Source organism: Sabethes cyaneus, chromosome 1, assembly GCF_943734655.1.
Source record: "Sabethes cyaneus chromosome 1, idSabCyanKW18_F2, whole genome shotgun sequence".
NCBI classification, from domain to species: domain Eukaryota; kingdom Metazoa; phylum Arthropoda; class Insecta; order Diptera; family Culicidae; genus Sabethes; species Sabethes cyaneus.
The window spans coordinates 50411021-50426128 of record NC_071353.1 but is presented as its reverse complement, the minus strand read 5'-3'; the positions used below and the strand labels follow the sequence as shown (position 1 = coordinate 50426128).

The 15108-nt window shown below is 36.8% G+C and overlaps 2 protein-coding genes across 2 annotated transcripts; both read left to right on the top strand.

Annotated features, from left to right (window-relative positions):
• Positions 1–5295: 5295 nt before the first annotated feature.
• LOC128745198 (protein FAM50 homolog) lies at positions 5296–7897 on the top strand. Its single transcript, XM_053842219.1, has 3 exons — positions 5296–5400; positions 5458–6321; positions 7682–7897. The coding sequence occupies exons 2-3, from the start codon at positions 5471–5473 to the stop codon at positions 7863–7865; spliced, it is 1035 nt and encodes a 344-aa protein (XP_053698194.1). The 5' UTR covers positions 5296–5400; positions 5458–5470; the 3' UTR covers positions 7866–7897.
• A 4315-nt stretch (positions 7898–12212) lies between these two features.
• Positions 12213–12707, top strand: LOC128745660 (prostatic spermine-binding protein-like). Its single transcript, XM_053842739.1, has one exon. The coding sequence runs from the start codon at positions 12213–12215 to the stop codon at positions 12705–12707; it is 495 nt and encodes a 164-aa protein (XP_053698714.1).
• Positions 12708–15108: the final 2401 nt, after the last annotated feature.

Below are 15108 nucleotides of genomic sequence, written 5' to 3'. Positions count from 1 at the left end.
GTCAAAGAAGGAAAGCAAAACTGTGCGAAATGTAAACAAAACTACAGTGGACCCCCGTTCGTTTGAACGATTCCTCATGCAAACTAACGGGGTTAGTTTTTAATTTGAACAACTGGTAATCCTAAATATGCTGGAACTTGTGTGAACTGGCCGCCCTGCTCTTTGTTATTGTTTTGGTGGTTTGATTCAGTTGGCAGTTGCAAGCAGTGAATATTCATTCTCCGATCGGATTTCTACCATAATCGTTGGGAAAACGCAAAGTGAAACAGATTAAACACGCTAGATCTGCACAAACAAATCGTGTTTATGTGCATTGTCTGCATTAGCAAATGATGTCATATTGAGTATGACGTTTGAACCATTTTTAATTTGCACGTCGTGCAAACCAACGGGGTTCAAATTAAAAAGTGTTCAGATTAAAAACGGTCAAACGAACGGGGGTCCACGGTATTGCCTTCCTTCTTTTGCGTAAACGAAAGAAAGAGCAACACTGCCGTACAGGAGAAGAGTGCCTACCCAGGTAACCATTAAGCATTAAAATAAGCAGTAAATCAGTCGCTTATTAGCATCCCTGGCGTTTTATACTGCAGGTCGTTGTTTATCAGCTTTTTGACTGCATAACTGTTGCAAATTGGCATCCTAAATTCTATTTAAATTCTTCTTGTTGGTAACTAGCTGCAAATAAGCATTGTCAGCACTAAGAGTAAGAGTAAGAGGGCTAGCAGTAAAGTAGCCGCATATTTTGCCAAAATAGCATTTAAGTAGCATTTAAGGCACCTTAAATGCTTATTGGCTTGCTTTTGAATTGCATTGGAAATGCTTATTGGTTACCTCGGTAGTTTTGATGAATGCAGAGTTGTCAAAAAGATTGTTCACATATTACGAACACAATTTATAGCGTCCGCCATTATAGCGCGTAAAAAGCTGGATAGGGAACTGTCAAAAATGCTGTTCAAATATTACGAACACGTCCGCCATTATGGCTCGTAAAAAGCTGGATAGTCGTAAATTATGTGCTCTTGTACATACTTTTAACGGGGACATCAAGGGGTCGGACACTCAGCACATAGTGCCCCGGCACTGCAGAGATATTAAACGGCACACCTCTAAAGCCTTATAAAAATAACATTTATAGGGCTTTACACACCTCCGGTTCAATTTTACATATGAAATGGGAGCACTGCCAGTTGTCAAAATCATCTCGCACGGTTGCCAGATCTATCAGATTTTAAATAATTTAACAAATCTTCCAGTTCGGCACTTTCGGTACAGCACCGGCACAGTTCGGTTCGTTTCAAGTCGCCTAACATAAAAACGGCTGTGCCGAGTGACCGACCCCTTGGGGGACATAAATGTTATTCATGGCGATTCAAATGATATTCATGTGCCTCACACATATATGTTATTTGTTAGATTAAATTGCAAAAAATTACGTTCACAAATAAAGTGTATCCAGCTTTTTACGAGCCATAATGGCGGACGTGTTCGTAATATTTGAACAGCATTTTTGACATTTCCCTAATACATCGCACGTTTTCTTTCCGTACATTCCTTTATTTTTGCCGTGAACGCGCGGAAAGAAAACGTGCGATGTATTCGGGAAATGTCAAAAATGCTGTTCAAATATTACGAACACGTCCGCCATTATGGCTCGTAAAAAGCTGGATACGGAAATTGGCCTCAGTGCAGTAAATGATGAATTTTATTAGAAATACTCAGAGGTGAGAGATACGCGGAAGCAGCCATCTTGGGAGCCAATCGAGCAGCGAGAGTTGTCAAAAGGGAGCCAATCGAACACGCATACTTTTTGCTTAAATGTTTGATTAACAAGTATTGAAATAGTTATGAAATCTACTTAAGCTATTGTCACACACCTTCCCAGATAACACAAAATCGTAATAGAAAGTTCACATTAAATCGTTTTCATGTCAATTTCATATTGGAGTTGTATAATGATTAGAGTATGTCAAATCGAAGTGAACAATAAGTTGTTTTGCAGTCGTGCATGTCTTCATATACAATTCATGACTGTGAATTATGAAGCAGGATAGACAATTGCAATATTTGATTATATCTTAATCATATATTCAGTAGTATTTAGTTGCGTGTTATAAAAACTACGCAAAATAGAATTACAAATAGTTGTCAAAATTTTCGCACGTATATCGCCTCCACTTTGGTACATATATGCTCTTATATGGTGTGAAATATAACTTTTTCGTTCAGATATGATTTCGTATACCTTAGTTGCAATCGAGATATACAAACCAAATGGTTTACTGGGTTGAATATTATACTCGGACACAGTGTGTATAAAGCTTTGCAACGCATTTTACACTGATTAAGTTAAAAGATATACCGTGGACCCCCGTTCGTTTGACCGTTTTTAATCTGAACACTTTTTAATTTGAACCCCGTTGGTTTGCACGACGTGCAAATTAAAAATGGTTCAAACGTCATTCTCAACATGACATCATTTGATTATGCAGACAATGCACATAAACACGATTTGTTTGTACTGACCAAGCGTGTTTAATCGGTTTCACATTTCGTTTTCCTAACGATTAAGATAGAAATCTGATCGGAAAATGCAATATTCGCACTTGCAACTGCCAACTAAAACAAACCACCAAAACAATAACAAAGAGCAGGGCGGCCAGTTCACACAGGTTTCAGCATATTTCGGGTTACCAGTTGTTCAAATTAAAAAGTAACCCCGTTAGTTTGCATGAGGAATCGTTCAAACGAACGGGGGTCCACTGTATCGCTCTATTGTGCAAAATTGATGTAAACAAAACAGAAGCGGATCATTTTTGCTCCGCAGCAAGTGCTGACAGTTTTTGAACACTGATGCCAAACCGTTGGCTTTACCCAGGTAACCAATAAGCATTTCCAATGCAATTTAAAAACAAGTCAATAAGCATTTAAGTTGCCTTAAATGCTACTTAAATGCTATTTTGGCAAAATATGCGGCTACTTTACTGCTAGCCCTCTTATAGTGCTGACAATGCTTATTTGCAGCTAGTTACCAACAAGAAGAATTTAAATAGAATTTTGGATGCCAATTTGCAACAGTTATGCAGTCAAAAAGCTGATAAACACAAGGGGTCGGTCACTCGGCACAGCCGTTTTTATGTTAGGCGACTTGAAACGAACCGAACTGTGCCGGTGTTGTACCGAAAGTGCCGAACTGGAAGATTTGTTAAATTATTTAAAATCTGATAGATCTGGCAACCGTGCGAGATGATTTTGACAACTGGCAGTGCTCCCATTTCATATGTAAAATTGAACCGGAGGTGTGTAAAGCCCTATAAATGTTATTTTTATAAGGCTTTAGAGGTGTGCCGTTTAATATCTCTGCAGTGCCGGGGCACTATGTGCTGAGTGTCCGACCCCTTGGATAAACAACAACCTGCAGTATAAAACGCCAGAGATGCTAATGAATGACTGATTTACTGCTTATTTTAATGCTTATTGGTTACCTGGGTAGTTTCCGCGTATCTCTTACTGTGAGTATTTCTGGCTTTAGTTTTCAGAAGGTCGCACAATGCATGCAAAAGGGTTAATTATGCGACCTTTTGAAAACTAAAGCCGGATTTCTACTGGTAACCAGAGGTAATCAGTAAAGTAATCAAAACTCACTTTTATAAAAGGTGCGTATAGTAATATCATTGCTGTTGGAAACCCTTTGGAAAATGTTACTTTTGATTACTTTACTGATTACCTCTGATTACCAGTAATCAATCTTTTGTGATTACTATAAATTAATCATGATTACCAATGATTACTTAAGATTATCATTGATCGCTCTACTGATTACCATTGATTAGGAGCCGTTCAAATATTACATAACGCCAAAAACGCCATTTTCGCGAACCCGTCACCCTCTTGTAACAATTTGTAACAATCGTTTGTTACACCCCCACCCATACCCGTAACGCGTAACTTGTACAGTTGTATGCATGCTCGATCGCTACCGATGATTACGACACTTGTTTAAATTTAGCTCACAAATGTCAGTTAATTAGTTTTTGCGTAAATTTGTATATATGATATGAATAGATTATTTTTTTGACATTTTTATATATAATGTTACGCGTTACATTTTCGCTCAAAGCCCCCTCCCCGTAAAATTAGCGTAACAATCTGTAACAGAAATTTAAGGAACCCCCCCAAGCAACCAAAAGTTCGAATATTACTTGACACGCGAACTCGAAAGTTCATAATTAGTTCAGATTCAGCTCCTTGGAACTTTCTTGCTGATTCGTAGTGTATATCAAGTATACGTGGAACTAAATGCTTTAAGAAGTGCTGCAAGTACTTCATAGATACTTCAAAGCATTAGGATGCTACAAGAAGTTCTGAAGTAACTTTAGTTGCTAACAAGTTCTGCGTGCTGCTTTTTTGTTTATATTTCTGGTGATCAAACCAGCAGAACCTGAAACGATTGGAGATTAATTATTTTTATTTCACTTGAATAAATTTAATCCTCGCACATTTATAATTACAAATATAAATTAGAATGTAATGCTCTTCATTATTGTTTTGTGTTGTGTAGCATATGCTGTCGGTATCTCACTACTATAGCTAATTGCCTGGTTCTAAACTTTATGTTCTATAATTAACTCGCGCTGCATAAAGCTGCTGCAAGTTCTAAAACGAACTTTTACTTAAGAACAACTCATTGGCAAAATTCAGATCGCTTGTATACGACAAAGGTGACGCAGTGGATCGGTATAGGTTTACAACGCGGAACACCCGGGTTCAAACCCAACAGCAGGCAAATGCAACGATATAGAAGTTAGGTAAAAGTATAAAAATAGAACATAGAAGTTCTGCTAAATTTGTTTTTTCTTAGTTTTTGACAGTTTATTTCGAAGCTGCTTAGCGTTCTATGCAGTGAACCCACGACAGCTTGAAAGTTCGGTTAATTACTTAAAAGTGACGCTGCTTAGCAAGTTATAGATTGATATACATAAAGCTGTTTAACCCTTGATAGACACCATTATTCGAACTCTTGGTTACTTGGGCCCACCCTCCGCTGCGTTACGTAATATTTGAACGAGATCTTACCTAATTAATTCGTAAATGATTACAAAAGTTATCTCTGATTACTACGCACTTTTACGCCTTACTAAAAACCCCTTGGTCGAGATCTTTAGTTTGCACATTCGAGCAGTCGAACTTCGAACAGTTTTTTACGGTTTACGGATATTTTAGACAAATCTGGCATCGCTGATTTCTATGCTCGAGTCGAGCTGACATATTGAATATTTTGTTATTAAATATTGTACTTTTCCGACTTTTCCCTTTTCAACTGGCCTGGCATAACAAACGAAGTAGTGAACTTTTAATATATCTCATACTAACATTCAACAAACTTTTATAAAACAGTTTATCGTAAGAAAGTTTATTGTTTTTTATAAATGATGAAAAATAATATTAGATATTTAACAGGTATTCGTTCATAATGGCCTACTACAAAGGAGCAGCCAGTGAAGGGGGACGTGCAATGCAACTTATGAAAAAGCGTGAAATCGCCCAACAGGAGATTGAATTTCGGAAGAAAAAGATTGAGGAAGATCTCAAGGTTAGTAATATTGAAAATAAATTCGCCACCCACTATGATGCCGTGGAGCAGCAGCTTAAAACCTCCACCATTGGTTTGGTCACGCTGGATGAAATGAAACAAAAACAAGAAGATATAGTTCGAGAACGAGAAAAAAAGTTGGCACAGAAAAAAGAGGAAAAGGATAGAGAAAAGCTTCGGGCACTGGAAGCAAAACAGGCAGAAAAAGATCGCCAAAAACGACAAATACAAGCTTTATCATTTAATCCAGACGATCTCGAAGACGAAAACAGTGACGATACAGAGCAGGAACCCGCGACAAAAAAATGGCAAACCGAGGAAAGCTCGGTGCCTAAAAATAAAAGAATTCGAAAAAATCCCGACGTAGATACTTCGTTTTTGCCGGACCGAGAACGTGAAGAATCGGATAATAAATTGCGCGAAGAGCTGCGACAGGAATGGGCCATAAAGCAGGCCACCCTGAAAGATCAAGAAATAATGATAACATTCAGTTACTGGGACGGTTCCGGACACAGAAAATGTGTAACTATGAAGAAAGGAAACTCGATATACCAGTTTTTGCAAAAATGTCTTGAGATGCTTCGTAAGGAATTCAGTGAGCTGAAAACCGTTATGGCAGATCAGCTGATGTACGTGAAAGAGGACTTGATTCTTCCGCACCATTACACATTCTATGACTTCATTGTAACAAAAGCTCGCGGAAAAAGTGGTCCACTGTTTAATTTTGATGTGTAAGTATTGTTTTGTGATAAACGATTCTAAACATCAGTATACTGATCGAATATCCTTATAAATGCTATATGACAATACGTCGATGTTAAATCAGATCGGACCAAGTCGCAAAATTAAAATAAATGAGTTAATGATAGCGAACGATCAACAATTTTCTAAGTTACATTTTACTTTAATCAGACTGCATAAATGTTGCAAACCAGATTTATGAGATGACTTCGAACGATTGATAGTTATAAACTATACAGAGCAGCAAACTTTGAACGCGTTTTTCTCCAAATCAGAGTTTTGTCAATTAAACTAATTTAACACGGACCAATTGAACGACTAATTTGATCGAATTTACGGCACAACAAGTAAACTTTTCACATTAGGTACAGAGGTTTTTTTTCATAATCAACCGTGTAGGGAGCTATATCTCTACATATTAGCGTTGATAGGAGGAAATGCTTATCAACTTAGGGGCTATATTGGCTTGTTTCATTATGCCTGATTTTTGTTTTCAGGTATAATAAATTCAAATTTGTCACGAGGTTTTCGAGTCACTTTAAATCTCGCATGTGCATAATATTTTTAGATATAAATTATCAAATTATGGCTGATTGTGTAGTACCGTTACCATTATATTAAATTTATAAAAAAAATGTGATTTTCATTTTCGTGGTACTGGCTTTACAAGAAAATTTTCGAATATCTAGGTTAGTCTCATACTTATATCTCAAGCCTCTATAGTCTATACACTTTTTTACGATTTTCGAATTATTGCGGGTTCTTATGACAATTTTGCAGTTAACACGGTTTTTTATGACCATTTTTGAATTAACGCGGTTCGTTTACATCATCGAATTGACGCGGTTTTTTTTGCGATTTTCGAATTTGAGCGGTTTTTCGACGACTTTGAATCAACACGGTCTATTTTGTGACGATTTTTGAATTAACGCGGTTTGTTTTTACAACGTATTTTGTATTACGGATTTTTGTAAATATTATAGGACAAGAGTGAACAGAATCATCACACTATGGGAAATGAATGATGCGCGGTAAGAAGGTTAAAATAGTACTGCGCATATAAAAAATCAAGAAAGCGAAGGCAAGAAGTCAGACACGGACAAAAAAGGAGACGACTGATTACGATGACTGTGACATGACAATTCACCGACAAAAATCTCGAGCTTAACTCAGGCAATTTAAGTCCTCTTGGTCCGAGGAACGGCGTTCAATTGACCCACTATCGTTAGTTCGGCTGGCTTAGTTTGTATGGTTAACTCGCGAGTCGGGCCGAGAACCAATTAGCAATACGCCGCAGCCAATCAACTCGCTAAAAAAAACGTTACAGAGGTTTTTAATAATTTCTTCTAGCAAAGACGACATTCGAATGATAAGCGATGCCACAGTAGAGAAAGAAGAGTCACACGCTGGAAAGGTTTTACTGCGATCTTGGTACGAGAGAAACAAACATATTTTTCCTGCATCTCGTTGGGAACCGTACGATCCAACAAAGACCTACGATAAATATACGATTAAAGATAAATGTAAAAAGTAAATTCTATTTCAAAAAAGGCTTGAATTTAATAAAATTATACTCTGGTTAGGCCCGCCAGTTTTTGGTGTGTCCTCCCAAATTACGTTTTTGTAGTCAATAATTATTGTTTAGTTATAAATATGCCTACTATGCATGGTCAACCGTACCATGCGTCCATTGTTCAAGCTTATAGTCGAAATAACCATGAAAATGTTGTCTAGACCAGTTTTCCCAGTCGGTTGAAAACCACCATACTTTTCTGGTCAAGCTTACCCCTAAAATGGTAGAATTTACCATGAAATTTTTCTGTGTGTATGACAATACGTCGATGTTAAATCAGATCGGACCAAGTCGCAAAATTAAAATAAATGAGTTAATGATAGCGAACGATCAACAATTTTCTAAGTTACATTTTACTTTAATCAGACTGCATAAATGTTGCAAACCAGATTTATGAGATGACTTCGAACGATTGATAGTTATAAACTATACAGAGCAGCAAACTTTGAACGCGTTTTTCTCCAAATCAGAGTTTTGTCAATTAAACTAATTTAACACGGACCAATTGAACGACTAATTTGATCGAATTTACGGCACAACAAGTAAACTTTTCACATTAGGTACAGAGGTTTTTTTTTTCATAATCAACCGTGTAGGGAGCTATATCTCTACATATTAGCGTTGATAGGAGGAAATGCTTATCAACTTAGGGGCTATATTGGCTTGTTTCATTATGCCTGATTTTTGTTTTCAGGTATAATAAATTCAAATTTGTCACGAGGTTTTCGAGTCACTTTAAATCTCGCATGTGCATAATATTTTTAGATATAAATTATCAAATTATGGCTGATTGTGTAGTACCGTTACCATTATATTAAATTTATAAAAAAAATGTGATTTTCATTTTCGTGGTACTGGCTTTACAAGAAAATTTTCGAATATCTAGGTTAGTCTCATACTTATATCTCAAGCCTCTATAGTCTATACACTTTTTTACGATTTTCGAATTATTGCGGGTTCTTATGACAATTTTGCAGTTAACACGGTTTTTTATGACCATTTTTGAATTAACGCGGTTCGTTTACATCATCGAATTGACGCGGTTTTTTTTTTGCGATTTTCGAATTTGAGCGGTTTTTCGACGACTTTGAATCAACACGGTCTATTTTGTGACGATTTTTGAATTAACGCGGTTTGTTTTTACAACGTATTTTGTATTACGGATTTTTGTAAATATTATAGGACAAGAGTGAACAGAATCATCACACTATGGGAAATGAATGATGCGCGGTAAGAAGGTTAAAATAGTACTGCGCATATAAAAAATCAAGAAAGCGAAGGCAAGAAGTCAGACACGGACAAAAAAGGAGACGACTGATTACGATGACTGTGACATGACAATTCACCGACAAAAATCTCGAGCTTAACTCAGGCAAATTAAGTCCTCTTGGTCCGAGGAACGGCGTTCAATTGACCCGCTATCGTTAGTTCGGCTGGCTTAGTTTGTATGGTTAACTCGCGAGTCGGGCCGAGAACCAATTAGCAATACGCCGCAGCCAATCAACTCGCTAAAAAAAACGTTACAGAGGTTTTTAATAATTTCTTCTAGCAAAGACGACATTCGAATGATAAGCGATGCCACAGTAGAGAAAGAAGAGTCACACGCTGGAAAGGTTTTACTGCGATCTTGGTACGAGAGAAACAAACATATTTTTCCTGCATCTCGTTGGGAACCGTACGATCCAACAAAGACCTACGATAAATATACGATTAAAGATAAATGTAAAAAGTAAATTCTATTTCAAAAAAGGCTTGAATTTAATAAAATTATACTCTGGTTAGGCCCGCCAGTTTTTGGTGTGTCCTCCCAAATTACGTTTTTGTAGTCAATAATTATTGTTTAGTTATAAATATGCCTACTATGCATGGTCAACCGTACCATGCGTCCATTGTTCAAGCTTATAGTCGAAATAACCATGAAAATGTTGTCTAGACCAGTTTTCCCAGTCGGTTGAAAACCACCATACTTTTCTGGTCAAGCTTACCCCTAAAATGGTAGAATTTACCATGAAATTTTTCTGTGTGTATGACAATACGTCGATGTTAAATCAGATCGGACCAAGTCGCAAAATTAAAATAAATGAGTTAATGATAGCGAACGATCAACAATTTTCTAAGTTACATTTTACTTTAATCAGACTGCATAAATGTTGCAAACCAGATTTATGAGATGACTTCGAACGATTGATAGTTATAAACTATACAGAGCAGCAAACTTTGAACGCGTTTTTCTCCAAATCAGAGTTTTGTCAATTAAACTAATTTAACACGGACCAATTGAACGACTAATTTGATCGAATTTACGGCACAACAAGTAAACTTTTCACATTAGGTACAGAGGTTTTTTTTCATAATCAACCGTGTAGGGAGCTATATCTCTACATATTAGCGTTGATAGGAGGAAATGCTTATCAACTTAGGGGCTATATTGGCTTGTTTCATTATGCCTGATTTTTGTTTTCAGGTATAATAAATTCAAATTTGTCACGAGGTTTTCGAGTCACTTTTGTAGGAGATACGATGAGGAATAAAATAAATGAACCAAAAAAATCGAAATTAATTACTTCAGTGTAAACGCGAAATAAAACTTTCAGTTGTTCCCTGCAGCGACAGAATAAAATACGATATGTAAAAAATTGAGACATCGCTTCTAGCATGCAACGGATGAAAAGAGAGGAGAGAATCTGATGATTGGCAAATAATGCTCACGCACACTCGAGAGCTGAAAATTCGAAGGAGACAATTGACGCACCAACGTGTAGCATTCAGTTTTTGGAGTAGTTTCATAGAGGACAGATTAAAAAAGTATAGATGCCCGCATGGATACTACAATGGCGCAAAAAATAGGGACACGCTCCTGAAAGTAAGTATGTTGCGAAAATCGTGGCCATGACGGCGAGGTTTGGCTGACATCGGAAGAGGAAGAACAGTTTTAGACGCTTTGGTTGTGACTGCGGGAGACTTGGTTTTGGATTTTGCGGTGATTTTTTGTTGTGTTGCCTGTGCCTGCGGATGGTATAATCTCTGTGATGACCGCTGTGATTGTTTAAGCAATAAATGCGATCGATAAAACCGCTGTCGATAAACCGCACCCACTGCATCACCCAGCAGTGACGCAAAAAAAAAAGATTTCGATGTGCGAAAATGGTTCCCCTATAAGTAAGTTTGATGTTACCAAACGTTAGTGGTAGTAAAAGCGTATTTGATTTATGTTTTAATAGATGATATATGAAACACGTTCGTGTGCGTGTGTTTATTTGAAACCTTGTTCTCTTGGGCGAGAAAGGTAATGAACTTTCCTCGGGCGGAAATGTTCTAGAGCCACGCTCGTGTGCGTGTGTTTATCGTAACCTCGTTCTCTTGGGTGAGATAGGTTGAAACGAACTTCCCTCGAGCGGGAATGTTTTGAATCCACGTTGTTTATAGAAACCTCGTTCTCCTGGGTGAGATAGGTTGTAAAAAAAAACTTAATTCGTGCGGGAATGTTGTAAATAGGATCCCTCGAACGGGAAGACAGAAAACAACATTACTTGCAGCTTGCAATGATCATGATGGTATTGATCATAGTGTTGGTCACAATCATGATGCAATGATCATGCTGGTGCTGTTTGTGATTGATAGTACTAATTATGATAATAATGGGAATGATCATGATGGTAACGGCAATGTTCATGATCTTGATGGTAACGATCATATTGATGTCAATGATAATGATGGTAATGATCATGATGCGAATGATCATGTTGCTGGTAGCGATCACGATTATGTTAATGATCATGATAACGTTTATGATAATGACGATCATGATGATCATTAACATGTTGCCATTATTTGTGATGGTACTAATTATGATAATGGTAGTGATGATGGTAAAGATCATGATGGTAATGATCATGGCATTGGAAATGATCATGATGATAATGGCAATGATCATGATAGATAATGATCCTGATTTAATGGTAACGATCATATTGATGTTAATGATAATGATGGTTGTGATCATGATCTTGATGGTGATGGTAATGATAATGTTGATGTTAATGATGTTGATGGTAATGATCATCATGCTGGTTGCGATAATGACGCTAACGATCTTAATACTCATGTTGGAATTGATTATGATGGTACTAATTATGATATTGGAAATGATCATGATGATAATGGCAATGATCATGATGATGATAATGGTCATGATGATGATAATGATCATGATCTTGATGGTAACGATTATATTGATGTTAATACGATAATGATGGTAATGATGATGGTAATAATGATAGCAATGATCACGATGATGGTAATGATGCAATGATCACGTTGGTACTGTTTGTGATTGATAGTACTAATTATGGTGATAATAGGGATGATCATGATGATAACGGCGATGATCATGATGATGGTTACGATCATGATGCTGTTGGATATGATCATGATCTTGATAGTAATGATCATGTTGATGTTAATGATGTTGGTGGTTATGATCATCATGCTGATAGTGATCATGATGATGGTAACGATCATGATGATGGTAACGATCATGATAATGAACATGTTGGTATTGATTATGATGGTACTAATTATAGTATTGGAAATGATCATGATGGTAGTGATCATAATATTGACAATGATCATGAAACTGATAGCGATCACGATGATGCTAATAATTATGAATATGGCAATGATCATGGCGATGACAATGATCATCATGATGGTAATGATCATGATAGCAATAATCATGATGATAACAATGATCATGATAGCAAAGCAATGATCATGATGGTAATGTTCATGATCTTATGGTAACGATAATGATGATACAAATGAACATGATGATGGTAATGATCACGATTTTGATGATAACGATTGTGTTGATGCTAATGATAATGATGATGGTAATGATCATAATGGCAATGATCATGATGGTAATGATCATGATAGCAATGATCATCACGATGATGGAAATGATCGTGATCTTAATGGTAAAGAGCATGATATAAATAATCATGATGATGGTAATGATCACGATTGATGATAACGATTATGTTGATGCTAATGATAATGATGATGGTGATTATCATGACGTTTATGATCATGAAGATGATAATGATAATTGTGATGGTAACGATCATAATGATGTTGGTAATGATATGGTACTAATTATGATAAAGGCAATGATCATCATGAGGGTAATGATCATGATAGTAACGTTCATGATGATTCTAATCTTCAATTTGGCAATGATAAGGGTGATGCTAATGATCATGATGACGGTTACGATCATGATTTTAATGGTGATGTCCATGTGGATGCTAATGCGCGATCACGATGATGCTAATGATCATGAATAAGGTAATGATCATGGTGATGAAGACAAAGATCATGCTGATGGTAAGATTATGTTGGTAATGATCACGATTTTGCGGTTCGATATCACTTCGTAAATGGTTATGTGTATAGCTGAGATGTCCATACCCAATATAGGCTCAAGCGTTTAGATAGAAGATTCAGTTGGCTGAAATCTGAAATCTGACTGATGGAAGATTGACGTACGCACCGCGTAATGCGATGAATAGAAATATTTGAAATCCTTTTAGAAATAGAGATATGATTACACATTGTCTGCAATCATAATTCATTTGAACTGTCGGAAATATCTAGCGAATAATTAACGTTAAATAAGTCTCCTATTATATGAAACTTTAATTTGGAAAGAATAGTGGAGAGGGAGATTGTAGGAGATACGATGAGGAATAAAATAAATGAACCAAAAAAATCGAAATTAATTACTTCAGTGTAAACGCGAAATAAAACTTTCAGTTGTTCCCTGCAGCGACAGAATAAAATACGATATGTAAAAAATTGAGACATCGCTTCTAGCATGCAACGGATGAAAAGAGAGGAGAGAATCTGATGATTGGCAAATAATGCTCACGCACACTCGAGAGCTGAAAATTCGAAGGAGACAATTGACGCACCAACGTGTAGCATTCAGTTTTTGGAGTAGTTTCATAGAGGACAGATTAAAAAAGTATAGATGCCCGCATGGATACTACAATGGCGCAAAAAATAGGGACACGCTCCTGAAAGTAAGTATGTTGCGAAAATCGTGGCCATGACGGCGAGGTTTGGCTGACATCGGAAGAGGAAGAACAGTTTTAGACGCTTTGGTTGTGACTGCGGGAGACTTGGTTTTGGATTTTGCGGTGATTTTTTGTTGTGTTGCCTGTGCCTGCGGATGGTATAATCTCTGTGATGACCGCTGTGATTGTTTAAGCAATAAATGCGATCGATAAAACCGCTGTCGATAAACCGCACCCACTGCATCACCCAGCAGTGACGCAAAAAAAAAAAGATTTCGATGTGCGAAAATGGTTCCCCTATAAGTAAGTTTGATGTTACCAAACGTTAGTGGTAGTAAAAGCGTATTTGATTTATGTTTTAATAGATGATATATGAAACACGTTCGTGTGCGTGTGTTTATTTGAAACCTTGTTCTCTTGGGCGAGAAAGGTAATGAACTTTCCTCGGGCGGAAATGTTCTAGAGCCACGCTCGTGTGCGTGTGTTTATCGTAACCTCGTTCTCTTGGGTGAGATAGGTTGAAACGAACTTCCCTCGAGCGGGAATGTTTTGAATCCACGTTGTTTATAGAAACCTCGTTCTCCTGGGTGAGATAGGTTGTAAAAAAAAACTTAATTCGTGCGGGAATGTTGTAAATAGGATCCCTCGAACGGGAAGACAGAAAACAACATTACTTGCAGCTTGCAATGATCATGATGGTATTGATCATAGTGTTGGTCACAATCATGATGCAATGATCATGCTGGTGCTGTTTGTGATTGATAGTACTAATTATGATAATAATGGGAATGATCATGATGGTAACGGCAATGTTCATGATCTTGATGGTAACGATCATATTGATGTCAATGATAATGATGGTAATGATCATGATGCGAATGATCATGTTGCTGGTAGCGATCACGATTATGTTAATGATCATGATAACGTTTATGATAATGACGATCATGATGATCATTAACATGTTGCCATTATTTGTGATGGTACTAATTATGATAATGGTAGTGATGATGGTAAAGATCATGATGGTAATGATCATGGCATTGGAAATGATCATGATGATAATGGCAATGATCATGATAGATAATGATCCTGATTTAATGGTAACGATCATATTGATGTTA

Coding starts and splice junctions, on each gene's coding strand:
- LOC128745198 (XM_053842219.1), top strand. CDS start 5,471: ATGGCCTACTACAAAGGAGCAGCCAGTGAAGGGGGACGTGCAATGCAA. Junction 6,322..7,681: donor CCACTGTTTAATTTTGATGT/GTAAGTATTGTT, acceptor AATTTCTTCTAG/CAAAGACGACATTCGAATGA.
- LOC128745660 (XM_053842739.1), top strand. CDS start 12,213: ATGATCACGTTGGTACTGTTTGTGATTGATAGTACTAATTATGGTGAT.